The sequence below is a fragment of the Rhinolophus sinicus genome, linkage group LG11, assembly GCF_036562045.2.
Source record: "Rhinolophus sinicus isolate RSC01 linkage group LG11, ASM3656204v1, whole genome shotgun sequence".
Lineage (NCBI taxonomy): Eukaryota > Metazoa > Chordata > Mammalia > Chiroptera > Rhinolophidae > Rhinolophus > Rhinolophus sinicus.
This window is the reverse complement of record NC_133760.1, coordinates 2,097,290-2,125,180: the sequence shown is the minus strand read 5'-3', so window position 1 is coordinate 2,125,180 and position 27,891 is coordinate 2,097,290. Positions and strand designations below refer to the sequence as shown.

General features: G+C 39.5%; 1 protein-coding gene across 1 annotated transcript in view; it reads right to left on the bottom strand.

The window, feature by feature from the left end:
* Window positions 1–21,282, bottom strand: part of NLRP5 (NLR family pyrin domain containing 5) — a 42,397-nt gene extending 21,115 nt beyond the window's left edge. The window contains exons 1-2 of the mRNA XM_074315432.1: window positions 20,994–21,282; window positions 11,927–12,019 (exon numbers count right to left, since the gene is read on the bottom strand). Coding sequence (XP_074171533.1) covers window positions 11,927–12,019; window positions 20,994–21,282 — 382 coding nt within the window. The remainder of the gene's footprint in view (window positions 1–11,926; window positions 12,020–20,993) is intronic.
* Window positions 21,283–27,891: the final 6,609 nt, after the last annotated feature.

Genomic DNA, 27,891 nt, shown 5'->3' with positions numbered 1-27,891 from the left:
ACAAAATGATCTCCCTGATAAGTCTAGTACCCACCTGGCACCATATATAGTTATTACAATACTATTGACTATATTCCCTGTGCTGTACTTTACATCCCATGAATATTTTGTAACTGCCAATTTATACTTCTTATTTCCTCCCCCTTTTCCACCCAGACCCCAAATACCTTCTATCTGGCCACCATCAAAATGTTCTCTGTTATCTTTGCATTTGTTTCTGTTTTGTTTGTTCATGTATTTGATTTTCTAGATTCCACATGTAAGTGAGATCATATGGTATTTGTCTTTTTCTGTCTAATTTCACTTAGCATATTGCCCTCTAGGTCTATCCATGTTGTTACAAATGGTAAAATTTCATTCTTTTTTATGGTCAAGCAATATTCCATTGTGTAAATGTACCACATCTTCTTTATCCAGTCATCTATTGATGGACACTTAGGTTGCCTCCTTACCTTGACTACTGTAAATAATATTTCAATAAACATAGGGGTGTGTGTATCTTTTCAAACCATAATTCTTTCACATTATCTTGTTTTATTTTTATCCCAGTGTTTGTCATCAACTGCAATTCTTTAATTATCATCTGTCTAGCCACTAACTTACAATGCAAGTTCCATAAGAAAAATATCTTATCTAATCTCAACATCTCCAGCATTTTCAACAGTCTCTGACATCCAATAGTTACTCAGTAACATGGGGGAAAAAAACCCTCTAATTCTGGGTCCTTACATTTGTTGGTATTACCGTGATCTTTTTAAAAAAAGACAGGAGTCTTATATGAGTGTATAAGATAATTACTAGCTCTACATAAAATCTCTCCAAATAGTGCTAAACCTTATACTTCCTTACTCTGTATCATGTCTGTGCCAAGAGCTCCAAACATCTCTCTCTAGTGCTGACCTCTTTCCTAAAATTCCAGGCTCTGATGTCTAACTCACCACCTGAAAGTGTCACAGGGACCTCACATTCAATGTATCCAAAACTTATTTCATCTTTGACCTCCAACCAAAAGTGTACTCCTCACAAGTACTCCTCATAAGTGATTAATTAGAAAAAATCTTCTATTTGTGAACTTAATTTTGAACAGCTGTTTGACTGTTTTATACATAAATCTAATTTTAGTCTCACAACAACCATCCGTGGTAGTCTATTCACCTATGAAATGGGGGATATTCACTCCTTCTTTATGAGATTGGTGTAGGGTGCCATGGCCTAGTCATAAAACACGAGAACAGCACCTGGCTCATAGTAAGTGCTTTAGGAATGTCCTCAATATTGGCACTCAGTACAACTCATCCCAACTGAAAATGGACAATACTGGCAGCCATTAGGTTTTCAAGTATTTGTCCAATGAATAATTAAGTAATGCACACCGTGCCATCACGCTATGTTGTACAGGTGGGAAAAAAGCCCAGCTTGAAGTGATTCCAGAGTTTGAAATTTAAATCATTCACTCCTGGTATAACCATCCATCAGTTGTCCAAGCAGAAGGTGGAAGCCATTCATGAAGCTTTTCTTCTGAAAACCCAAGCCCCAAGTTCTATTAAATATCTCACAAGTCAAATCACTTCTTTCCATCACCACTTCTTTCTATATGAATGTTAATAGCAGCATTATTCACAATAGCCAAGACATGGAGAGCACCAAAATGCCTATTGTCTGATGAATGGATAAAGAAAATGTGGTCTCTTCATATGATGGAATATTATTCAGCAGTAAAAATGAACTAAGTGTCGATACATGCTACAACACGGATGAACTCGGAAAACATTGTACTAAATGAAAGAAGCCAATCATGAAAGAATATTCTTCTCAGACTTCCGGAAAAATGGCAGCGTGAGGTGAGCCTCTGTAAAGCTCCCCTGGAATTTACAAAGAATTGAACAACAAAAACTCCACAAACGACTCCCTGCACAGCAGACAGGCAAGACGAAGAGGCCCACTACCGACTGAAATCACCTACAGGTGGGAGATTCGCGCAAGCGGGGCGGGGGGGGGGGGGGAGGAGAGGGAGAAGTGCGGAGACGGAAGCGCGCGGGCGCAGGACGCAGACCCAGCTCAGTGCTCCAGCTCGCTGCTTCCCGGAACTACTGCAGCTGCCGGAAAGGGAAGAACTCGGACTGCTAGGGCTCCGCTTGTGGCCCACAGGGCTGAGGGGGCAGCATATAACACTGCTGAACCCAACGCTCATGGCAGAGACCTCGGAGCAAAGACTGAGGGAAGAAGGCTGAAAACAGCGGTTTAAGCCCTCACTGCCGAGCAGAGAATGGAGCCTTAGGCACTGAGACTAGCCGTCCCCTCCCTACCCTCCCAGAGCTCGCCCCGCCCCCACCTGCCTGGTGCTAGAAGCGAAACAGTAGCAGTGTCAGATCAAAGGAACAGAAAATTTGCTGTTTTGAGAACTGTGGACCGCAGACACAAATTCACAGCCCAACTAGTTCCAGCAAAGGGGAGGGAGCTGTGGAAGCAGGACCAGCTGTGGTGGTGGTGGCCGCCATTGCTCTGGGCCACCTCTCACAACTCACCCTGCCCGTGGCCCCACCTATCTGGGCGGATCCCTGCAGGAGTAAACAGAACTGCTGAAACATACGGGCTCTGAATCAGGAGCGGGAAGAGCTTTGGAACATCAAAAGCTCTCCGCACACCCACCGGGACACTGCGCCCTGTGACCTAGACGAACTATTAACAGAGGAGAAGCCCGTCTCCCAGGGAATCCCTCCATTGTATGAGAAGCTGGAATAGTGCAGAGAAAACATAGCACTACCGTGTGGGAGAAGAAAAATAAGCTGCAGTTGGAGAAAAAATAAAACATTCTACCAACAAGTACTGGAAAACAAAAGAAAGACCTCTTCCTATCAACCTGTTGCAGAAGTCACTCCTGTAGATGTCTAGGAAGAGAAATAGTAAACCAGTAATCGCCATGAATAACCAAGGCAACAAGATAGCTCAGAAAGAAAGTGAAAAATCTCCAGAAAAGGCACTTAAAGATACAGAAATATGTGACTTAAATGACAGAGAATTCAAGATTGCAGTTCTGAAAAAACTCAACGAGATACAAGAAAACACAGATAGGCAGTTAAATGAACTCAGAAACTCAATCAAAGAACAGCATGAGCATTTTACGAAAGAGATTGAAATTTTAAAAAGAACCAAATAGAATTTCTGGAGATTAAGAACTCAATAGAAGAAATTAAGAATGAAATAACCAGCTTAGGTAGTAGAGTTGACCAGATGGAGGAAAGAATCAGTGACATCGAAGATAGAAACCTGGAAATGACACAGATAGAAGAAGAAAGAGACTTGAGACTTAAAAGAAATGAAAGAACTCTACAAGAACTTTCTGACTCCATCAGAAAGAGCAATATAAGAATAATGGGCATACCAGAAGGAGAAGAAAGAGAGAAGGGAACAGAGAATATATTCAAACAAATTGTCGATGAGAACTTCCCAAATTTGTGGACAGAACTGGACCCTCGAATCCAAGAAGCAAATAGAACACCTAGTTACCTCAATCCCAACAGGCCTTCTCCAAGGCACATTGTATTGAAGCTGTCTAAAATCAACAACAAAGAAAGAATCCTCAAGGCAGCCAGGGAAAAAAAGACGGTAACTTACAAAGGAAAGCCCATTAGATTATCATCAGATTTCTCAGCAGAAACTCTACAAGCCAGGAGGAAGTGGAACCAAATATTCAAACTATTGAAAGAGAGAAATCATGAGCCAAGAATAATATATCCAGCAAAGATATCCTTTAGATATGAAGGAGGAATAAAGACCTTTCCAGACATACAGAAGCTGAGGGAATTTTCTAATACACGACCTGCACTACAAGAAATACTAAAGGAGGCTATTTGACCACCGTCAACAGGGACAATTTGTGGCAACCAAAACTCAAAAAGGAGGAGAGTAAAGGCCTGAACCGGAAAACGGGAATGGAGAAAGTAAACGTGCTGAAGAAAATGGAATACTCTAAATATCAAACTTTCTTTTACATAAACTTAGGGGTAACCACTCAAAAAAAAATCCAGAATTGAAATATATACTGAAATAAAAGAAGAAACAGAGGGAAACATCATAGAATACCACCACACAGAAATAATACACAACAACAAAAAGGCAAAGAAACAATGGAGACACAGCCTTACCAGAAAACTAAAGATAGAATGACAGGAATCCTCACATATCAATAATCACCCTAAATGTAAATGGACTGAACTCACCAATAAAAAGGCACAGAGTAGCAGATTGGATCAAAAACTAAACCCAACCATATGCTGTCTCCAAGAGACACATCTCAGCTACAAGGACAAGCATAGACTCAAAGTGAAAGGGTGGAAATTGACACTCCAAGCAAATGGTACCCAGAGAAAATCAGGTGTAGCCATAATGATATCAGATGAAACAGACTTCAAGGTGAAAAAGATAACAAGAGACAAAGATGGACATTTCATAATGGTGAAGGGACTGTACAACAAGAAGACATAACAGTCATCAATATTTATGCCCCCAATCAGGGAGCACCGAAATACACCAAGCAACTACTAACAGAACTAAAGGGAGAAATTGACCAAAACACAATTATACTAGGGGACTTAAATACATCATTGACAGCTATGGATAGATCATCCAAACAGAAAATAAATAACGAAATAGTAGCCCTAAATGACACATTAGATGAAATGGACATAATTGACATTTATAGAGCACTTCATCCTAAAACATCAGACTATACATTCTTTTCTAGTGTACATGGAACATTCTCAAGGATAGACCATATATTGGGACATAAAATCAGTCTCAACAAATTTAAGAAGATTGAAATCATACCATGCATATTCTCTGATCACAAGGCTTTGAAATTGGATATCAACTGAAAAAGAAAGCGGAAAAAACACAAACACATGGAGATTAAACAACATACTTTTAAAGAAGGACTACGTCACAGAAGAAGTTAGAGGAGAGATCAAAAGATACATAGAAACAAATGACAATGAAAATACATCCTACCAAAATTTTTGGGATGCAGCGAAAGCAGTTTTAAGAGGGAAATTTATCTCATTACAGGCCTATCTCAAGAAACAAGAAAACTCCCAAATAAATAACCTCATGTTACACCTTAAAGAACTAGAAAAAGAAGAACAAGTGAAACCCAAGGCCAGCAGAAGAAAGGAAACACAAATTAGAGCAGAACTAAATGAAATAGAGAACAAAAAGACAATAGAAAAAATTAATGTGACAAAGAGCTGGTTCTTTGAAAAGATTAACAAAATTGACAAACCCTTGACTAGACTTACTAAGATAAAAAGAGAGAAGACACTAATTAACAAAATTAGAAACGAAAAAGGGGAAGTTATCACGACACCACAGAAATACAAAGGATCATCCAAGAATACTATGAAGGACTATATGCCACCAAATTCAACAACCTAGAAGAAATGGACAAGTTCTTAGAAACATATAGCCTTCCAAGGCTGAACCATGAAGAACTGGAAAATCTAAACAGACCGATCACCAGTAACGAAATTGAATCAGTCATCCAAAACCTTCCCAAAAGCAAAAGTCCGGGACCAGATGGCTTCACTAGTGAATTCTACCAAACCTTCAAAGAGGATCTAATACCAATCCTGCACAAACTCTTCCAAAAATTGAAGAAGAGACAGTACTCCCTAACTCATTTTATGAGGCCAACATTACCCTGATACCAAAACCTGGTAAGGACAGCACAAAAAAGAAAACTACAGACCAATATCTCTGATGAATACCGATGCAAAAATCCTAAATAAAATTCTAGCAAATCGAATACAACAATGCATTAAAAAGATTATTCATCACGACCAAGTGGGGTTCATCCCAGGGCACAAGGATGGTTCAACATCGCAAATCCATCAATGTGATACATCACATAAACAAAATAAAGGACAAAAATCATATGATTATATCAATTGATGCAGAAAAAGCATTTGACAAGATACAACATCCATTTATGATTAAAACACTTAATAAAATGGGTATAGAAGGAAAATACCTTAACATAATAAAGGCCATATATGACAAGCCCTCTGCTAATCTCATAATTAATGGAGAAAAACTGAAGCCCTTTGCTCTACGTTCAGGAACACGACAGGGCTGTCCCCTATCACCTCTGCTTTTCAACATCGTGTTGAAGTCCTTGCCAGAGCAATCAGGCAAGAGAAAGAAATAAAAGGCATCCAAATTGGCAACGAAGAAGTTGAATTATCACTCTTTGCAGATGACATGATGCTATATATAGAAAACCCTAAAGACTCCACCAAAAAGCTATTAGAAACAATCAACGAATACAGTAAATTTGCTGGCTACAAAATCAACACACAAAAGTCCATTGCCTTCCTATATACTAGCAATGAAATCTCTGAAAAAGAAATACAAACAACAATTCCTTCTGCAATTGCAGCAAAAGAATAAAATACCTAGGAATAAACTTAACCAAGGATGTGAAAGACCTATATGCTGAAAACTATAAGACATTTTTGAAAGAAATTGAAGAAGACACAAAGAAATGGAAAGACATTCCATGCTCATGGATTGGAAGAATCAACATAGTTAAAATGGCCATATTATCCAAAGCAATATACAGATTCAATGCAATCCCCATCAAAATCCCAATGGCATATTTTAAAGAAATAGAACAAAAAATCATCAGATTTGTTTGGAACCACAAAAGACCCAAAATTGCCAAAGCAATCTTAAGAAAAAGAACAATAATGGAGGTATCACACTTCCTGACTTTGGCTTGTACTACAGGGCTACAATAATCAAAACAGCATGGTATTGGCAGAAAAACAGACACATAGACCAATGGAATAGAATTGAGAACCCAGAAATAAAACCACATAAATATGGACAGATAATTTTTGACAAAGAAGCTAAAAACATACAATGGAGCAAAGACAGCCTCTTCAATAAATGGTGCTGGGAGAATTGGATAGCCACGTGTAAAAGAATGAAACTGGACTGCTATTTGTCACCATGTACCAAAGTTAATTCAAAATGGATCAAAGACTTAAGCATAAGACCTGACACAATAAACTGCATAGAAGAAAACATAGGTACTAAACTTATGGACCTTGGGTTCAAAGAGCATTTTATGAATTTGACTCCAAAGGCAATGGAAGCAAGAGCTAAAATATACGAATGGGACTACATGAAACTTAAAAGCTTCTGCACAACAAAAGAAACCATAGACAAAATAAAGAGGCCCCCAACTGAATGGGAGAAGATTTTTGCAAACAGTGCATCCGATAAGGGGCTAGTATCCAGAATATACAAGGAACTCATGCAACTCAACAACAAAAAAACAAACAACCCAATTGAAAAATGGGCAGAGGACTTGAAGAGACATTTCTCCAAAGAGGACATACAAATGGCAAATAGACATATGAAAAACTGCTCAACATCACTAATCATCAGAGAAATGCAAATCAAAACCACAGTGAGATATCACCTCACCCCAGTCAGAATGGCTATCATCAACAAGACAAATAGTAGCAAATGTTGGAGAGGCTGTGGAGAAAAAGGAACCCTCGTACAGTGTTGGTGGGAATGCAGACTGGTGCAGCCATTATGGAAGGCAGTGTGGAGGTTCCTCAAAAAATTACGAATAGAATTGCCATATGACCCAGCAATCCCTCTCCTGGGTATCTACCCAAAAAATCTGAAAACATTTAGAGATAAAGACACGTGTGCTCCAATGTTCATTGCAGCTTTGTTTACGGTGGCCAAGACATGGAAACAACCAAAATGTCCTTCGATAGATGAATGGATAAAGAAGTTGTGGTATATATACACAATGGAATATTGTTCGGCAGTAAGAAAAGATGATATAGGAACATTTGTGACAACATGGATGGATCTTGAGAGAGTAATGCTAAGCGAAATAAGTCAGACAGAAAAAGCAGAGAACCATGTGATTTCACTGATATGTGGTATATAAACCAAAAAGAACTAAAGAACAAGACAAACAAATGAGAAACAGAAACTCATAGACACAGACAATAGTTTAGTGGTTACCAGAGGGTAAGGGAGGTGGGGGGTGGGAGATGAGGGTAAGGGGGATCAAATATATGGTGATGAAAGGAGAACTGACTCTGGGTGATGAACACACAATGGGATTTATAGATGATGTAATACAGATTTGTACACCTGAAATCTATGTAATTTTACTAACAATTGTCACCCCAATAAATTTAATAAAATAACATTAAAAAAAAAAAAAGAAGCCAATCATATATTGCATGAAGGGCCACATATTGCATGATTCCATTTATAGGAAATGTCCAGAACAGGCAAATTCACAGAGACAGAAAATAGATCAGTGGTTTCCTAGGGCTGGGGGAAGGAAGTGGGGAATGGCTGCTTGTGGGTATGGGGTTTCTTTTCCTGAGAGGAAATCCTCCTGGAATTAGATAGTGGTGACAGTTGCACAACTTGTGAATGTACTGAAAACCACTGAATTCTACACTTTAAAAGGGTGAGGTTTTTGGTATATAAATTATATCTCAATAGAAAAGCCTCAAGTGACATTTCCTCAGAGAAGCCTGCTGGCTGGTCAACAGGTGTGACTGGTCAACTCTCATTTCACACAATCATAGCACCTGGGATCTTGTCTTCATTTGATATTTTGTTTGGTTTAATTAATGTATAACTGGACTGTCAACAGTATGAAGGCAAGAAATTGTGTGTGTGTGTGTGTGTGTGTGTGTGTGTGTGTGTGTGTGTGTGTGTATTTTACTGCTACCGTGTTTCCCCAAAAATAATACCTAGCGGGACAATCAGCTCTAATGTGTCTTTTGGAGCAAGAATTAATATAAGACCCAGTCTTATTTTACTATAACATATGACTGGCTCTTTATAATATAATATAATGTAATATAATATAACATAACATTACATTACATAACATAATATAATATAATACCAGGTCTTATATTAATTTTTGCTCCAAAAGACACAATAGAGTTGACTTGTCTGGCTAGGTCTTATTTTTGGGGAAACACAGTATAGTCCTGTCACAGTTCTTCAAATGGTAGGTATTCACTAAATAAAGGTTGAAAGGAATTATGAAAAATCAAAATAAAAGGAAATTTTAAAAAAGAAATCAGCACTAGTTAAGTAATTTTGAACAAAGTACTTGACTTTTTGTTTCCATATTTAGCAGCTGTCAAACAAGCTTGTCCCGGGTACCCACATTCTGTAGCATGAACTTTGGAATTTATCTTCATAAATCTGACCACTGATAATCACAGTGAACATACATGACTTGTCCGTGGTGATCCCGGGATCTCTTAAGGGAAGCGACTGACGCACCAGAGACAAATGAGGATGAAGAAAGTGAAAGGGAACTCCCCCACCACTTACCCTCCACACACTGCTCTTCTCCCAACTTCACTCCAAGATGGCAAAAAATATTAGGTTGGTGCAAAAATAATTGCGGTTTAACAGGTTAAAAATAATTGTAAAAACTGCAATTACTTTTGCACCAACCTAATACATATATGAATAAACAAGATTTCTTTACCTTGATCTTTTGTCCCTGCTGCTGTGGAACCATCTTGTTCCATAGCTTGTGACATTTCTGGAAAAAAAAAATAAAAAGGGAAGAAGTATAAACTCCCATGCATTTAGGTGAATTATCCAAGTCAGCGATGGCACAGAGCCACTAAGTCCCTGAGATAAGCTTTGCAATGCCAGAACTCATCTTCTGACCCATCTGGAATGTGGCAACCATGGGCTCAGCTAGAGAGGAAGAGCACACATAAAATGAGCACTAGGTTCAAAATCAGAAGGTACAGGTTCTGGTCTCATTTCGGCTTTTTATTCTGGCAGACCTTTGGGCAAGTTACTAAAATGAGGGGTTAAATCTAGTGGTTAAGAACTAAGAGCCTGGAGTCAGACACAATTTAAAGGTAAATTCTGTCATTTACTACCTATAAGGTCATAGACAAGTTAATGGGCTTATGTGCTTCTCTTTGCTCATCTACAAAGCAAGGATAATAGTCTCTGTGTCGGGAAGTTGCTCTGAAGATTGCTGAGGTGATTTGGGAGAGGAATGGCACAGTCTCCAACATATAACAGCTAACAGTTATTAAAAACAGCCACTATGTGTGCTTATTAGGAAAGAGTTTCTAGGTTTTCAAGTATTTGTACATATTTGTCTTAGAATATGTGAGAATGACCTTGCCATATTTAAAGAACAGTTACAAGGGTGGGGTTAGTCTTACCAGTCACAGAAAAATCATATCACAAATGAATTGCATGTAACCAGACTGGAGATAGATTAGAGATTCAAATGGAATGATTGTGATATATAGGCTTTGGGAAGAAATGCATAGAAATGAATTGTATTTTAGAGATAGGTCTCATATGAGTTCCTGATTCATTAGGTAGAGGGTAAAGAAAGATTCGATCAATAAATAAACAGACTAAAAAATGACCAGGATTTTGTTGTGAGTAGTCCCTTAGTCCCGTGACCAACATAGAAAACACTGGAGGCAGATATATAGAAAAATAATCAATAACAGAAAGCATGTTCTTCTGAAGCACACATGTTATCCTGTAAAACACAGTCCCCATTTAAAAGGATTGAAATCATACAGTATATGCTCTCTTGGTTCAAAAGGGTAAAATTATAAATCAGTAACAGAAAGAAATCTGAAAAACACAAATATGTGGAAATTAAACAAGGCAATCATAAATAATCAAAGGGTCAAAGAAGAAATCATGAAGGAAATTAGAAATTTTGTTAAGACAAGTGAAAATGAAACATAATATACCCAAACTTATGGCATAGGGCTAAAGCAGCACTTACAGTGAAATCAAAAGCTGTCAATGTCTATACACGTAGAGTTTTGGCCATTTAGCCTCTGGGTCTCAGTGTTGTTATTGGACAAGTGGGATTATGGTTACTACTACACAGGCAGTATGAGAATTTTGAGAATGATGAGGAAGGCACTTGACATGGTGCTGACATAGGTCTCGGCGAGCGGTGGTTCTTGTGTACAATAATAATTTAGAGGGATTTCCCAAAGTGGCCTATGATAAGACTTCAGCTCCTGTCACACTGTCTCTGTGTCATACCATTGCTAAACCACCACTTTGTAATCTAGTAAAATACAACTTCATCACTGGGGAGAGAATAACCCACAGGACTTACCCTGTTAAGCCTAGATTTACATTAAACTTAGAACAACTGATAACCTCTGGGATTCTGGGACTGACACATTAATTCCTGCACCTTGATCATTTGAAGTGCTTTCCTGCCCACAGCCTGAACAAGGCTGCACCAAAGTGAGGTTGGTGTTAGAGTTCATGGACAGCACTGGCGGCTGGAAGAGTCACAAGATGCAGGCAATAGTGAAGGTAATAGTGAGGAGTGCACACTGTGTACACAAACCCACCTCTCTCCCTCTGGGTTGTGGTCTCACTGGGTTACATCCTATCTGCTGGTTCATCTCCCTTCTGCACTTGAAGTGTAAAGCTTCCTGAACTATGTCTATGGATGTATCACAAGTACACAGAGCAGTGCCTGGCACGTCGTCAGTACTCAAATGTTTGGGGAATTGTATTGAGTCTGGTTTCAGGCTACGTGGTTCTCTCCACCAAAGTCTCCAAAACAGATTATTAGGAGGGGCTTGTTTTAGTAGGGTCATAAAGTTGCCAAAACTGAAGATGGGAACCCAATGAGTTGTAAGAAAGCCTTAAGACCACAGCACTCCCTTGGACTTAGACAAAGAAAGACAACAATTACCAGATCCTCGGAACCTATCCAGTCAGCTAATTATAGGCCATTGAACTCGAAGGAACACCATGCTATCAGAAGCCATGCTTCCAGTCCTAGATGTGCCACTAACTAATCACCATGTGGCTTTAGGCATGTACATTTCTCCACCACCCTCACACTGACCTGGCTCTTCTTCCATGCTTGTTCCTTGGTCAGTCTTCATCGGTGTAGAATCTTCTGGTACTTCAACCAGTGAACATTCTGCAACAGAGTAGATGAAGAGAACGGCCTCATAGCAATTACCCAGACCAGGGATGAGAGCATGCCCTGCCCAAATTACCAAGGGGAACCAAGAAGAAACCCAGGATCTCAGTTTATTCCATGACTATCCTGTAATGGAGACAGTGGAGTCAGAGAGAAACAACAAAGATTTATAGTAAAGAGTGCTCTGATTTTGAACTTGGAAACACACATTTCAATCCCTGTTTTGCTGTATGGCCTTGGGTAAGTCATATAATGAGGAAGTATGTTATGGTTATTGTGAATTTATCTTCAAGAGTCATCCTAAATACCTCTCTTGAACTTCAGACTAGTTAACTAGTCATTAGACGCCTGTGGCTTACCCAAATAGAGGCATCTTCAACTCACAAGGTCTCCCACTGACTACTCTCCCAGGGCTATGTGCTGCAAACACCTCTCCTGGGCCAGGGCCATGGAAACCCGTCCACCCAGCTTCTGTGCCAGAAACTTGGGTATCATCCTTGATACCATATTCTCCCTCTGCATGTAGTCCTCAAAAACTGCTGTGTCTTCTTTTGAAACATCTTCCAATTCCATTTCTACTTCTTTCATTAACTGCCATTGTCACCCCAGTCCAAGCTGCCTTCATTTCTCCCATGGGAGATGAGCATGGACTCCTAACTGGTCTCTCCATATCAACTCATGACTCTTTCTGGACCGCTCAACCCTTCCACAACAATGCTGAATCACCAGTTTGATTATTTTTACCCCCACTCCTTTAAAACCATTCCATTGCTCATGCTTTGCTATTAAAATTATTTTCAAGATGCTACGTTATCTGACTTCTAGTCCATCTCTCCATCATCATTTCCTGCCACAGTCCCTCCAATTCCCCATGGGCTGTCCAGGCTATTTCTTGGTTAAATGCTGTTGTTCTTTGCTCAGACTCTTCTTTGCTACCATGCCAAATTAGCTTGGCTAACTCTTTTTCTTCATTTTTGTCTGAGCCTGAACCTTGTTTCTTCTAGGAAGTGATTCTAGTTTGTACTTCCCTCTAAACAGAAATAGGAACATCTCATATTTTTTTCTACACCATTTATTTAAAAAATTGCCCATTTATCCCTCTTCCTTACTTCACTGAAAGCTATAGATCTCTGGTGCATGACACATGTTAATTTAAAGATATACTAAATGAATGTTAAATAATGAGTCTCTTCTTTGCCATACATTAGCTCACAAACTCGGTCAGGTTGTGTAACTTGGAGAAACTATTTGAGCTTCTGCCATGGGAAGCCTGTTTTGTTGGGTAGGTTTCAGACTCAATGGCAGGGCACATAACATACAGCCTACTTGGAGTACTGACCCAGTAAAGATCAGCTATCATTTTAATTTTCTAACCCTCATTTCCTGTGAATAATATCAACATGCTTTCCACACAGGCCTTTTTGAAGCTCAGAAGGTATAGCTTTTCTTAAAGTCCTTTGGATTACATGACAGAAATGGTGGCATCAGGTGAGGCCCTTGAAATCACCCCTGGAATTTACAACAAATTGAACAGCAATAAGTCCACAAAGGACTCCCTGCACAGTGCACAGGCAAGCCTAAGAGACATGCAATTAGAATCATCTAAAGGTGGGCAAATGGGGGGGGAAGGGGAGGGCGAAGTGCAGAGACGTGGGCCACAGGATGCAGACTGGAGCTTGGAGCTCCCTGCATTCCAGAGCTACTGCAGTCATGGGAGAGGGAAGAATTCTGACTGCTAGGGATCCCCTTATGACCCACAGGGCTGAGGGGGCAGCATATAACACGGCTGAACCCAACACTCATGGCAGAGACCTCGGAGCAAAGACTGAGGGAAGAAGGCTGAAAACCATGGTTTAAGCCCTCATTGCCAAGCAGAGAATGGAAGCCTTAGGCACTGAGACTAGCCGCCCCTTCCCTACCCGCCCAGAGCTCACCCCGCCCCCACCTGCCCGGTGCTAGAAGCGGAACAGAAGCAGTGTCAGATCAAAAGAACAGAATATTTGCTGCTCTGAGAACTGTGGAGCGCAGACAAAAATTCACAGCCCAACTAGTTCCGGCAAAGGGGAGGGAGCTGTGGAAGCAAGACCGGCTGTGGTGGTGGTCGCAGCCATTGCTCTGGGCCACCTCTCACAACTCACCCTGCCCCTGGCCCCACCTATCTGGGCGGATCCCTGCAGGAGTAAACAGAACTGTTGAAACATACGGGCTCTGAATCTGGTGCAGGAAGAGCTTTGGAACTTCAAAAGCTCTCCACATACCCACACGGACACTGCGCCCTGTGACCCAGGCAAACTATTAATAGAGGAGAAGCCCGTCTTCCAGGGAATCCCCCCATTGTGTGAGAAGCTGGAATAGTGCAGAGACAACATAGCACTACCATGTGAGAGAGAGAAAAAAAGGCTGCAGTCGGAGAGAAAATAAAACATTCTACCAACAAGTACTGGAAAACAAAAGAAAGACCTCTTCCTATCAACCTGTTGCAGAAGCCCCTCCTGTAGATGTCTAGGAAGAGAAATAATAAATCAGTCATCACCATGAATAACCAAGGCAACAAGACGGCTCAGAAAGAAAGTGAAAATTCTCCAGAAAAGGCACTTAAAGATATGAAAATATGTGACTTAAATGACAGAGAATTCAATGAAATCACATGGTTCTCTGCTTTTTCTGTCTGACTTATTTCGCTCAGCATTACCTCTCAAGATCCATCCATGTAGATATGTGGTATTTAAACCAAAAACAACAAAAGAACAAGACAAACAAATGAGAAACAGAAACTCATAGACACAGACAATAGTTTAGTGGTTACCAGAGGGTAAGGGGGATGGGGGGTGGGGGGTGGGAGATGAGGGTAAGGGGGATCAAATATATGGTGACAGAAGGAGAACTGACTCTGGGTGACGAACACACAAGGGGATTTATAGATGATGTAATACAGAGTTGTACACCTGAAATCTATGTAATTTTACTAACAATTGTCACCCCAATAAATTAAAAAAAAAGTGACAGAGAATTCAAGATTGCAGTTCTGAAAAAACTCAACGAGATGCAAGAAAACACAGAAAGGCAGTTTAATGAACTCAGAAACACAATCAAAGAACAACATGAGCATCTTACGAAAGAGATTGAAATTTTAAAAAAGAACCAAATAGAATTTCTGGAGATTAAGAACTCAATAGAAGAAATTAAGAATGAAATAACCAGCTTAGGTAGTAGAGTTGACCAGATGGAGGAAAGAATCAGTGACATCGAAGATAGAAACCTGGAAACTACACAGATGGAAGAAGAAAGAGACTTGAGACTTAGAAGAAATGAAAGAACTCTACAAGAACTTTCTGACTCCATCAGAAAGAGCAATATAAGAATAATGGGCATACCAGAAGGAGAAGAAAGAGAGAAGGGAACAGAGAATATATTCAAACAAATTGTCGATGAGAACTCCCAAACTTGTGGACAGAACTGGATCCTTGAATCCAAAAGCAAATAGAACACCTAATTACCTCAATCCCAACAGGCCTTCTCCAAGGCACATTGTACTGAAGCTGTCTAAAATCAACGACAAAGAAACAATCCTCTAGGCAGCCAGGGAAAAGAAGACGGTAACATACAAAGGAAAGCTCATTAGATTATCATTAGATTTTCCAGCAGAAACTCTACAAGCCAGGAGGGAGTGGAACCAAATATTCAAACTATTGAAAGAGAGAAATTATGGGCCAAGAATAATATATCCAGCAAAGATATCCTTTAGATATGAAGGAGGAATAAAGACCTTTCCAGACATACAGAAGCTGAGGGAATTTTCTAATACACGACCTGCACTACAAGAAATACTAAAGGAGGCTATTCGACCACCATCAACAAGGACAATTTGTGGCAACCAAAACATAAAAAGGGGGAGAGTAAAGGCCTGAACCGGAATACGGCAATGGAGAAAGTAAGTGTGCTGAAGAAAATGGAATACTCTAATTATCAAACTTTCTTTTACATAAACTTAAGGGTAACCACTCAAAAAAAATCCAGAACTGAAATATATACTGCAATAAAAGAAGAAACAGAGGGAAACATCATAGAATACCACCACACAGAAATAATAGACAACAACAAAAAGGCAAAGAAACAATGGAGACACAGCCTTACCAGAAAACTAAAGATAGAATGACAGGAAATCCTCACATATCAATAATCACCCTAAATGTAAATGGACTGAACTCACCAATAAAAAGGCACAGAGTAGCAGATTGGATCAAAAAACTAAACCCAACCATATGCTGTCTCCAAGAGACACATCTCAGCTACAAGGACAAGCATAGACTCAAAGTGAAAGGGTGGAAATTGACACTCCAAGCAAACGGTATCCAGAGAAAATCAGGTGTAGCCATAATGATATCAGATGAAACAGACTTCAGGGTGAAAAAGGTAACAAGAGACAAAGATGGACATTTCATACTGGTAAAGGGAACTATACAACAAGAAGACATAATAGTCATCAATATTTATGCCCCCAATCAGGGAGCACCGAAATATACCAAGCAACTACTAACAGAACTAAAGGGAGAAATTGACCAAAACACAATTATACTAGGGGACTTAAATACATCATTGACAGCTATGGATAGATCATCCAAACAGAAAATAAATAACGAAATAGCAGCCCTAAATGACACATTAGATGAAATGGACATAATTGACATTTATAGAGCACTTCATCCTAAAACATCAGACTATATATTTTTTTCTAGTGTACATGGAACATTCTCAAGGATAGACCATATATTGGGACATAAAACTAGCCTCAGCAAATTTAAGAAGATTGAAATCATACCAAGCATATTCTCCAACCACAAGGCTTTGAAATTGAGTATCAACTGCAAAAAGAAAGCAGGAGAAACCATGAATATGTGGAAATTAAACAACATACTTTTAAAGAACAATTGGTTTAAAGAATAAGAGATCAAAAGATAATAGAAGCAAATGAGAATGAAAGTACATCCTGTCAAGATTATTGGGATGCAGCGAAAGCAGTAATAAGAGGGAAATTTATCTCATTACAGGCTTAGCTCAAGAAAGAAGAAAAATCCCAGATAAACACCTCACATTACACCTTAAAGAACTAGAAAAAAAGAGCAAATGAAACCCAAAGGCAGCAGAAGGAAGAAAATAATCAAAATCAGAGCAGAACTAAATAAAACAGAGAGCAAAAGGCAATAGAAAAAACTCAACAAAGAGCTGGTTCTTTGAAACGATTAACAAAATTGACAAACCCTTGGCTAGACTCACTAAGATAAAAAAAGAAAAGGCACAAATAAACAAAATCAGAAATGAAAGAGGGGAAGTTATCACGGATGCCACAGAAATACAAACGATCATCCAAGAATACCATGAAGGACTATATGCCACCAAATTTAATAACCTAGAAAAAATGGACAAGTTCTTAGAAACTTGCCTTCCTAGGCTGAATCACAAAAAACTGGAAAATCTAAATAGACTGATCAATAGTAAGAAAATTGAATCAGTCATTGAAAAACCTTCCCAAAAGCAAAAGTCCAGGACCAGATGGCTTCACTAGTGAATTCTACCAAACATTCAAAGAGGATCTAATACCTGTTCTCCTCAAATTCTTCAAAAACATTGAAGAAGAGACAGTACTCCCTAACTCATTTTATGAAGCCAGCATTACCCTGATACCAAAACCTGGTAAGGACAGCACACAAAAAGAAAACTACAGACCAATATCTATGATGAATACAGATGCAAAAATCCTAAACAAAATTCTAGCAAATCGAATAAAACAATGCATTAAAAAGGTTATCTATCATGACCAAGTGGGGTTCATTCCAGGGGGCACAAGGATGGTTCAACATATGCAATTTGATCAATGTGGTACACCACATAAACAAAATAAAGGACAAAAATCATAGGATTATATCAATAGATGCAGGAAAAGCATTTGACAAGATACAACATCCATTTATAATTAAAACATTCAATAAAATGGTTATAGAAGGAAAATATTTAAACATAATAAAGGCCATATATGACAAACCCTCAGCTAATATCATAATTAACAGTGAAAAACTGAAGCCCTTCACTCTATGTTCAGGAACACGACAGGGCTGTCCCCTATCACCTCTGCTTTTCAACATAGTATTGGAAGTCCTTGCCAGAGCAATCAGGCAAGAGAAAGAAATAAAATGCATCCCAGTTGGGAATGAAGAAGTTAAATTATCACTTTTTGCAGATGACATGATGCTATATATAGAAAACCCTAAAGACTCCACTAAAAAGCTATTAGAAACAATCAACGAATACAGTAAAGTTGCTGGCTACAAAATCAATTTACAAAAATCCACTGCATTCCTATATACTAACAATAAAATCTCAGAAAAAGAAATAAAACATTCCTTTTGCAATTGCAACAAAAGAATAAAATACCTAGGAATAAATTTAACTAAGGATGTGAAAGACCTATACATTGAAAACTATAAGACATTTTTAAAAGAAATTGAAGAAGACAGAAAGAAATGGAAAGATATTCCATGCTCATGGATTGGAAGAATCAACATAGTTAAAATGGACATATTACCTAAAGCAATATACAGATTTAATGCAATCCTCATCAAAATCCCAATGGCATTTTTAAAAGAAATAGAACCAAAAAAATCATCAGATTTTTATGGCATGAGAAAAGACCCCCAATAGCCAAAGCAATCCTATGAGAAAAGAACAATGCTGAGGTATCACACTCTCTGACTTCAGCTTGTACTACAGAGGAACAATAATCAAAACAGCATGGTATTGGCAGAAAAACAGACACGCAGACCAATAGAATAGAATTGAAAACCCAGAAATAAACCCACATAAATATGGATAGATAATTTTCGACAAAGGAGTCAAAACATACAAAGGAGAAAAGATAGCCTCTTCAATAAATGGTGCTGGGAGAATTGGAAAGCCATCAGCAAAAAATTGAAACTAGACTGCTATCTGTCACCATGTACCAAAATTAACTCAAAATGGATCAAAGATCTAAACATAAGACCTGGAACAATAAACTGCATAAAAAAAAAAGGTACTAAACGTATGGACCTCGGGTTTAAAGAGGATTTTATGAATTTGACCTCAAAGACAAGGGACATAAAAGCTAAAATAAATGAATGGGACTATATCAAACTAAAATGCTTCTGCACAGCAAAAGAAACCATCAACAAAATAAAGAGGCAACCAACTGAATGGGAGAAGATTTTTGCAAACAGTGTCTCCAGTAGGGGCTAATATCCAAAATATACAAGGAACTCATACAACTCAACAACAAAAAACAAACAATCCAATTAAAAAATGGGCAGAGGACCTGAAGAAACATTTCTCCAAAGAGGACCTACATATGGCAAATAGACATAAGAAAAGATGCTCAACATCACTAATCATCAGAGAAAGGAAAATAAAAATCACAATGAAATTAAAACAAAAACCACCTCATACCAGTTAGAATGGCTATTAACAAGACAACTAATAAGTGTTGGAAAGGCTGTGGAGAAAAAGGGACCCTCATACACTGTTGTTGGGAATGCAGACTGGTGCAGCCGCTATGGAAAACAGTGTGGAGGTTCCTCAAAAACTCAAGGATAGAATTACCATGTGACCCAGTAATCCCTCTCCTGGGTATATACCCAAAAAAATCTGAAAACATTTATCTGTATAGGTATATATACTCCACTGTTCACTGCAACTTTATTTACAGTGGCAAGACACGGAAACAACTAAAGTGTCCTTTGTTAGATGATTGGATAAAGAAGATGTGGTATATATACACAATGGAATACTATTCTGCCATAAGAAAAGATGAAATAGTGCCACTTGTGACAACATGGATGGATCTTGAGATTATGGCAAGCGAAATAAGTCAGAAAAAGTTGAGAACCATATGACTTCACTGATATGTGGGATATAAAACTGAAAGCAACAAAGGAACAAAATAATCAAAGAAACAATAACTGATAGACATAGACAATAGTTTAGTGGTTACCAGAGAGTAAGGTGGGAGGGGGCTGGTAGATGAGGGTAAGGGGGATCAAATATATGGTGATGGAAGGAGAACTGACTGGGTGGTGGACACAATGCGATGTATAGATGATGTAATACAGAATTGTACACCTGAAACCTATGTAACTTTACTAACAATTGTCACTCCAATAAACTTTACTTAAAAAAGAAAAGTCCTTTGTAGCTGCAGATGCCACGTCACATCTAGGCATGTGCTACCTGTGGTCTTTGAGGCCAGTCTGACTGCTCATACGTGGGACTCTTCTAAGTTTTCTGTCCACAGATAGAGTAAAGAAGAGCTATTATTTTTATTTCTTACTACCTTCCTCTTAAACCCCCTAAGGTAATCCACCCTTTGATCTAAGTACATCCCTATAATACGGCACCAACAGTCTGAGTAAGGTCAGTCCCTGGAAGAGTTCCTTGAATTTGGTCCCTCAGCCTGGGGCAAGATGCCCATTGTACAACAACTGTATGTTCTCAAAAGACGGATTCAGCTTCATTAACCACTTTCTATACATTACCCTATCGAACCCTTGCAATGGCTTGTATGAACATCACAGCTACTGTCGCAAGATGTGGAATACAAGGGTCAGAGGAGGAGGGGGCTTGCTCAAAGTCACACATATAACAGATGGCAGCTCCAGAACTCAGGCTTAGTGTTCACAACTCTGAATCCTTTCTATTAATATCCACTAAATTCTGACTGGCTAGAGGGTCTTCTACTCATCTCTCCTCCTTTGTTGTTTCATAGACTAGAGACTACAGTAGTTTCCAGCCAGGGAGGGTGACCAGTGAGTTACTTCTCAGGATTTAGACTCAAGTTGTAGAGGTGGGCCCAATGAGAGGACAATGGTACCCTCCCTGTTCCCATGGGACCTGGAGGTCCCCCTCGCTTGTCTCCTACCCCTAAGTAGGCCCATGTCTTACTCACTTTCCATGTGATCCCTTGCCTTCTGAGAGAGTGCTGGCAGGTCCATCTCGTCAAAGATGCTTATGGATATCTTCCAGACAAGAGGTCCCCTACAATGCTCATGCAAGAGGTAGGCTAAATGTTCCACATTGGCATTATCCACTTCAATCCACGGAAAGGAGCACGCTGCCAGTTCTGAAGCTTTTCCCTTTACTAAGTCCTTAAATGTCTGAAACCCTTCTTCTCCCAGCTGCTTGAAATACCACTGTAGTCCGTACTTGGAAAGGGAGGGTAAGTTGGCTTCTCCCATCTTAACTCAAGGCTAAGGGCTCAAGTGTTGATGGAAAAGTAGACTCTTTGATAGTAGAGAGCAAATGGGGACCTGTTGGAAGAGTGACAAGATTAAGAGAATCTTGCATTAAATGATCACATCCATACAACCAACCTCAATCAACTCAGTAGATGGATCAACATTTTTCTATGCCTTTGGTGAAACATACCAAGAGAAGCCCAACTCCCAGGTAACAATTCTTTATACACTAAAAATTCTTTGACATTTCATCTGTCTATCTTGTTACTGGACTATAAGTTGTGGGCTATTTTCCTACCCATATCCCTGGTTCCTGGAACAGTACCGGGCATAGAGTAGGAGTCAAAGCCCTTGTCAGTGAGTGCCCTTGGCTAAGACGCTGTACTCAACATAGCTCAGAGGTAGCGCTCCATAGACAGTTGTCACAGACTGACCAACTTCCTGGAGAAGCGAGTAGTTTCCTCCCTTGCGTTCTTCCATCTTCTCTTTCTAGCCCAGAGAGTGTTCTGCTACAATGAATCGCTAGTGATAGTATTGTGGCGGACGGCATCTGTGTCCTCATGGTGCCAAGTCTGAAGGTTTGGATTCCACAGAGGTGGATTCTAAGAAAATCAAACTCATGGAAACAGAGTAGTTTGGTAGCTGCCAGGGGAGGCAGTTAGAAGATGGATAAGTGCTGGGAACCTATTGCAGAGTGAGGTGACAATAACTAACATTACCATATTGTGTACCTGACATTTGCTGAGGAGCTTAAATGTTCTCACCACACACACATAAAATGGCAACTATGTGAGGTGCTGGAGGTGTGAGTTTCACGTCACAAGGTATCTGTGTATCAAAACATCACACTGTACACCTTAAATATATACAATTTTTATTTGTCAATACCACAATTAAAACTGGGGGAAAACATCCCACACAGGTCATTTGATTTTAAGAGGGTGTCTATTTCTGTGATTACAAGGGCCCTGAAATCAGAGTGACAGCCCTAAATTCAACTCCTGCTCTGCTAACTTTCATGATACATCACCTTGGGCAAGTGACTGAACCTCTGAGGTTGGGCGCTTTCTCCTCTGACAGGTGGGAGTCATAGTACCTGTACTTCCGAGGGCTTTGTGAGGTTTCAGGGAAGGAACACAAATGAGTGAAATCCTGAATAACATCGGCTCTAATTGTTACACAGTGGGAACTACGTTTCCTAAACAAGTGCTCAGGGTCATGTTTAGATTTAGGATTTAATTGTTTGATTTCTGGGTGTGTGGGTGAAGCTGAGATAACCTTATATTTTGGTAACTCTGAAATGTCTGCAGATTAGGAAATAAGGCATTTGAAGTCAATCTAATCCAGTCTTTGGAGTTCCTAATTAATTTTGTCAAAAGAGGCAAGATTTCTATGAACCTACTGACCTTCTGTGGGGACAAATGTCTTTTTATGTTACTGTTTGCTATTCACATGATTAAAACTTTTATAAGAGTGGTTAATACTTTTTCCCCTCTCCATGTGGAACAGAAACCTCAACTGGTCCTTAAGCACAGAATATGAGCCTATGGTTTTTACTAAAAGCAGTTTTGTTTCTCTTTGTAAGTCTTTTTGTAGGCACGGATGACCTCAATTTGAAGCAATAGCAGCATCTCTTTACACTGCAGTCAGTTTTTACCAGTATTTTGTCACAAGAAAGAAGAGCTTTGTATAAGGAAACAGACTATCACCCCCGTACAAAGGCCGCATTAAATAAATAGACTGGCGCCAGTGCTGAGAATTAGGACTCAGAAGAGAAATAGCTAAAAAGCAAAAACAAAAAACAAAAACCCAAAACACACACACAGGAGGACAGTTTCTATTTAGGGCAGAGGGTCGTGGCCATACACAGTCCCGTGAAAAAAGTAGGTTTAAAACAGAACAAAGTAAGTAGAATCTTCCACATTTCACAGAAAAATAAAACAAAATCATATGATCTTAAGGAATGTATAAATAGTACAAGAGAAACACTTTGCAAATTCAAACTAGACATCCTTCAACAAATTAAAACTTTCTACTAATAAAAGCAAATATACTTAGTGGTGAAACATTGATTCCTTTTTTTTTTTTTTTTAAAGCACAGAGCAGAGATCGGCAAACATTCTGAAAAGGGTCAGCTATTTTCAGTTTTGTGGGTTATTCAGTCTCTATTGTAACTAATGATGACCATTGATGATATATAACCAATGGGGAAGATGTGTTCCAATAAAACATTTACCAAAACAGAAGGAATTAAGAGTACAAATTGGTGGTTACAAAATAGTCACAAATGTAAAAAGTACAGCACAGGGAATATAATCAATAATATTGTAATAACTATGGATGGTATCAGGTGGAGACTAGACTTATCGGGGTGATCACTTCGTAAGTTATATAAATGTCTAACCACTATGCTGTACACCTGAAACTAATATAAAATACTGAATGTCAACTGTAACTGAAACAAACAAACAAAAACATTTACCAAAATAGCCAGTGTGCTGGGTTTAGCCCTGAGGCGGTCTTGTCTGACCCCACATGGAGAGAGGAGGGTGTCAGCATTCCTGCTCAGTTTTGTACTCCCTACACTATTATTTAATGAATTCTGTAGCAAAGTAATTGAATAAAGAAATGAGAGGTATAAAAGTGGCAGAGAAAGGTAAAATATTAACATTTGCAGGTGGGTCTCTGCCTAATAAAGCCAAGGAAATCACTTGAAAAACTATTATAAATCACAAGTCATCATTAAAATGGGTTGGTAACAAATTTGACATTGAAAATACCACCTTAACAAAATAAAACAAAATTCCACCCTAATTCTAATAACCAGTCAGAAAACCTAAGAGATCAGATTAACTGCAGCAACTACAGAGATAAAAATGTTTCTAATTTAGAAAATGGAAGTGTCCATTTTGAAAGCTTTAAATTGCCTGTGAGAGATTAAAAAAAAAAAAAAAAACTTGATGGAAAAAGATGGAGTGTATATTTTCAAAATACCAATTCTCCTTAAAGTAATCACTATGATATCATCCCAGAAGTCCTGCTGATATTTTAATTGGGACTAGACGCTCATTAAAGATCTTATAAAATGCCAAAAACAGACAAGAAAATTCTGAATAAAAGTTTATTTACTTTGTTAATGTTTAAGTTAGGCCATAACTTCTATGAGAGAATGTTACTGTTCTAGGGTCCAAGATAAGAGAGATGTTACATTTTAAAAACTTTTATGTTTGTGAATTCCTATTTCACATGTAACCCCACATCATTTACAGCTGGAACAGAATGTCTTAATCTACAGTAGAAATGAGACAAATAAGACAACAAAAACTCATTCGACTCAAAACCCTCCCCCCTTCCCAAAAAACTTTGAAGCTCTAAAAATGAATTGGTATAAATACATTTGAAACACAGGACAAAGAATACATTACACAAGGAGCTCTTCCAGTCGATGAAAGTTACCAATAGTTCAATTTATTAAAATGAGCAAAGGACTGGAACAGCTCAGAAAACCTGAACATGGCTTTTAAACGTACTTGCAATCAACATTGTCATGGAAGACAATAATGATCCATAAGAATTACAAGGACACCATGTTGGACGTATCAACCTGGCCATGTCCATGATGTTTGATCACCTACTGCTTTGTTGTAGGTGAGGAAAAAAATGTGCCATCTCTTTGGAGGGTAATTTGGCAAGACCTATGCATTTTAAAAGTAAATATTAGACAGTCTTGTTTGCAACAGCAAGACTGAAGGTCATTTGGGTTTGATCAATAACAGGTGTGTTAATTCACGCACTGATATACTCTGCATCCTTAAAAACGCCTGATTGACAATTGGCACAGAATGGTCAGCCTGTAAGATACTAACACCCCCACCCCATACACACACACTATTTTGGTGGGATAGCGGGAAATGGATTGACTGGCGGGGGGAGGGTGAACTAAACATGCCAAGGAAAGGACACTTTTCACTTTCTACCTTCTCTATTGTTTGCTTTTTCAAAACTAATAAAAGGTATCTCCCATGAAAACATCATTTTAGTAGTGGAAGCCAATAGAAATAAATGCATTTTACTAAAATAACTGAGATATTACCATTACTGGTCTATGAATAAGGGAGAGAACGAGGACGACAGAGGTCACTGATGATGGAGGAGGTTTTTGTGCTGAATTACTCAAAACAGAACCTAACACGAGAATAAGCGTTTGTGCACATTCCCGTATATTATCTAAGAAAAGTATTGACCCTATTGGTGGTTAAAAGGAAAAAAAAATACTTATTTCTAAGAACAAGTTTAAAAGGTTGCATCCTAACCACGGAGCAATGAAAACTTCCTAGGTTAAAAGTAAATTAAGATTTCCTCATTTTTCACCTCTAACATAAAACAACCTGGATACATGGAGACTGCAAACAGAGCACAAGAAGCCTCCCCACCCCCACCCCAAAAAAATCTCTCGTTTGGCTAAGCGATTGAATTAATAAGGGAAGTTTACTTAAAAGAGAATGCATTTCAGATGACTACCCCTGAACACATTTATCTATACACGGTTTGAATAAAACCTTTGAATTAAACATATTGCACCAAGATTCACAAGCGGGATTAGGGGAACAAGGAGAGAACCTTGGCTGTAAAAAGCTACAAACCCCTGAGTGGTAGGGGAAAAAAATCAGTACGGTGCAGGGCGAGTTATTTTTAGGACAAGATGATTGAGACAGACTATATACCCCCTACTAAGACTGAGCAAAGGAAGAGCAGCAGGAAGGAAAGGGAGTGGGTATTCTTTTCTAAATCCTGCTTAGGCGACTGACAGCATCTCATTTATGCTTTCCATAAATCATCTCAGTGTAGGAAGATTACTGTCCTCACTTTACAGAGTTGAAAGCTGAGGTTGTAACAAGTTAAAAGGTTCGCTCTCTTTTAGGGAAAAGCATTTTAACGCACATCTGACATAAGGCTCCACTTTTCCCAATACACCACAGAGTGGACACTGAGGAATCAAACCGAAGGACAGACAAGTGGGTGGGGTTAGAGCCCAGGTGAAAAGGGTAATTTGGGGTAGGCACACGGACACTTGTTCTGTAAAACTGGGGTGGGACTGGGGAAACGAGAAGGACACTGTTCCAGTCCAGGCAGGACTGTGGGCTGGAGGCTGTGAATTAAGGCTGGTGGTTAAGACCACTTTCTGAGGATAAAGACTTGCCAGAATTTCATTTTGTCCCATCCTTTCTCTACACTCTCTGCCGCTCCTGTGACACCACAGGTGTCTTCAACGAGCCCACAGAAGCAATTAAGATTCCAGGGCCTGGTTTTGGCTTTATCTTGGCACCCAGGTAAAGCTGGTTACTCACCAGCGACTCAGTGTCCTCACTTGACAAAGAACACCCTCAGGATGGATGTCGGGAAGCCATAGTTAACATAGTTACAATGAACACAGTAAGACACCCATATTCCCACAAAATGTGGACCGGACATCAGCTGATACTGACCTGGAGCTACAACCCCCCACTTATATCGTCTGTTTTGGACCTAGAGACTGGAAAGGGTAAGGCATGTACCTAAATACCCCAAACATAAATGGGACCCTTCATCCTTTCAAAGGGTATATTTGGGCCCTGGGCTCTCACTACTGTAAGTGGAGATGGTGGGAACACAGACCAGGGCCCAGTGAATAAGTTCTAATCAGTTATGGAGAAAGAAAAGGGGGAGAAAGGAGCTGGGAACAAGATGGGAGAGTACACTCACAGACTGGACTCCTCACCTCCAGGGTCGGATCCCAACTGGTAACCACGTGATACCGTGCTTTGGGGAATCCTGGGTGGTGACGTTGTCACTGACCATTGGCTGCCACGGCTCAGAGTGGCCGGGCCCAGGGTCAATGTGCTGCAGCTGCTTTCTGCCCCTGTGCCCCATCCCCTTCCCACCTGTGCTGATACTGCAGGTGAAGACAGCGCATGCCCCTTGGCATACCTGTGCCCAGGGCCTCTGCATGAGCACAGTCTTCTCCTGGTCTTCCCAGTGATAATTGTGCGTGTGTGTCCTTCTTTTCCATGACCTGGAAATTTCATCTCACAGCTACTGACCACTTTCTAATGATGCTGTTTGTTGAATCGACTTTCTCCATAAGACTCTATTATGTGGGTTGCCCGTGAGCTCACAGTAGGCATTTCTGTTTGTTATCAAATGCATGTTCTCCAACATTCTAAAGTGTCCACCTTGGGTAACAAATACCAGCTCCCTTGTGCCTTGAGTCTCTACATTAATGATTATCTCCCATTTCTTTCTCCCTCCCAGCTTTCTTGATACACAATTGGCAATACCGTGTAGGTTTAAGGTGGACAATGCATTGATTCGATATACTTACATATTGCGAAGTGGTTACCATAGTAACGACATCTCCTATTCAGTTCCCAAACTTCACCACAGGTTAGACTCCCCTGGGGAACTTTTAAAATCCCCATGACTGTGCCCCATCCCATTCCAATGAAGTCAGGACGTCTGGGGCTGGAAGCCAGGTTTCTGTACTTTTAAAGATTTGCATATAACAACGTGCACAGAGGTCAGGAACCACCGTCCTACTTCCAGCCCTGTTCTTCTCAAGGCATGTTCCCT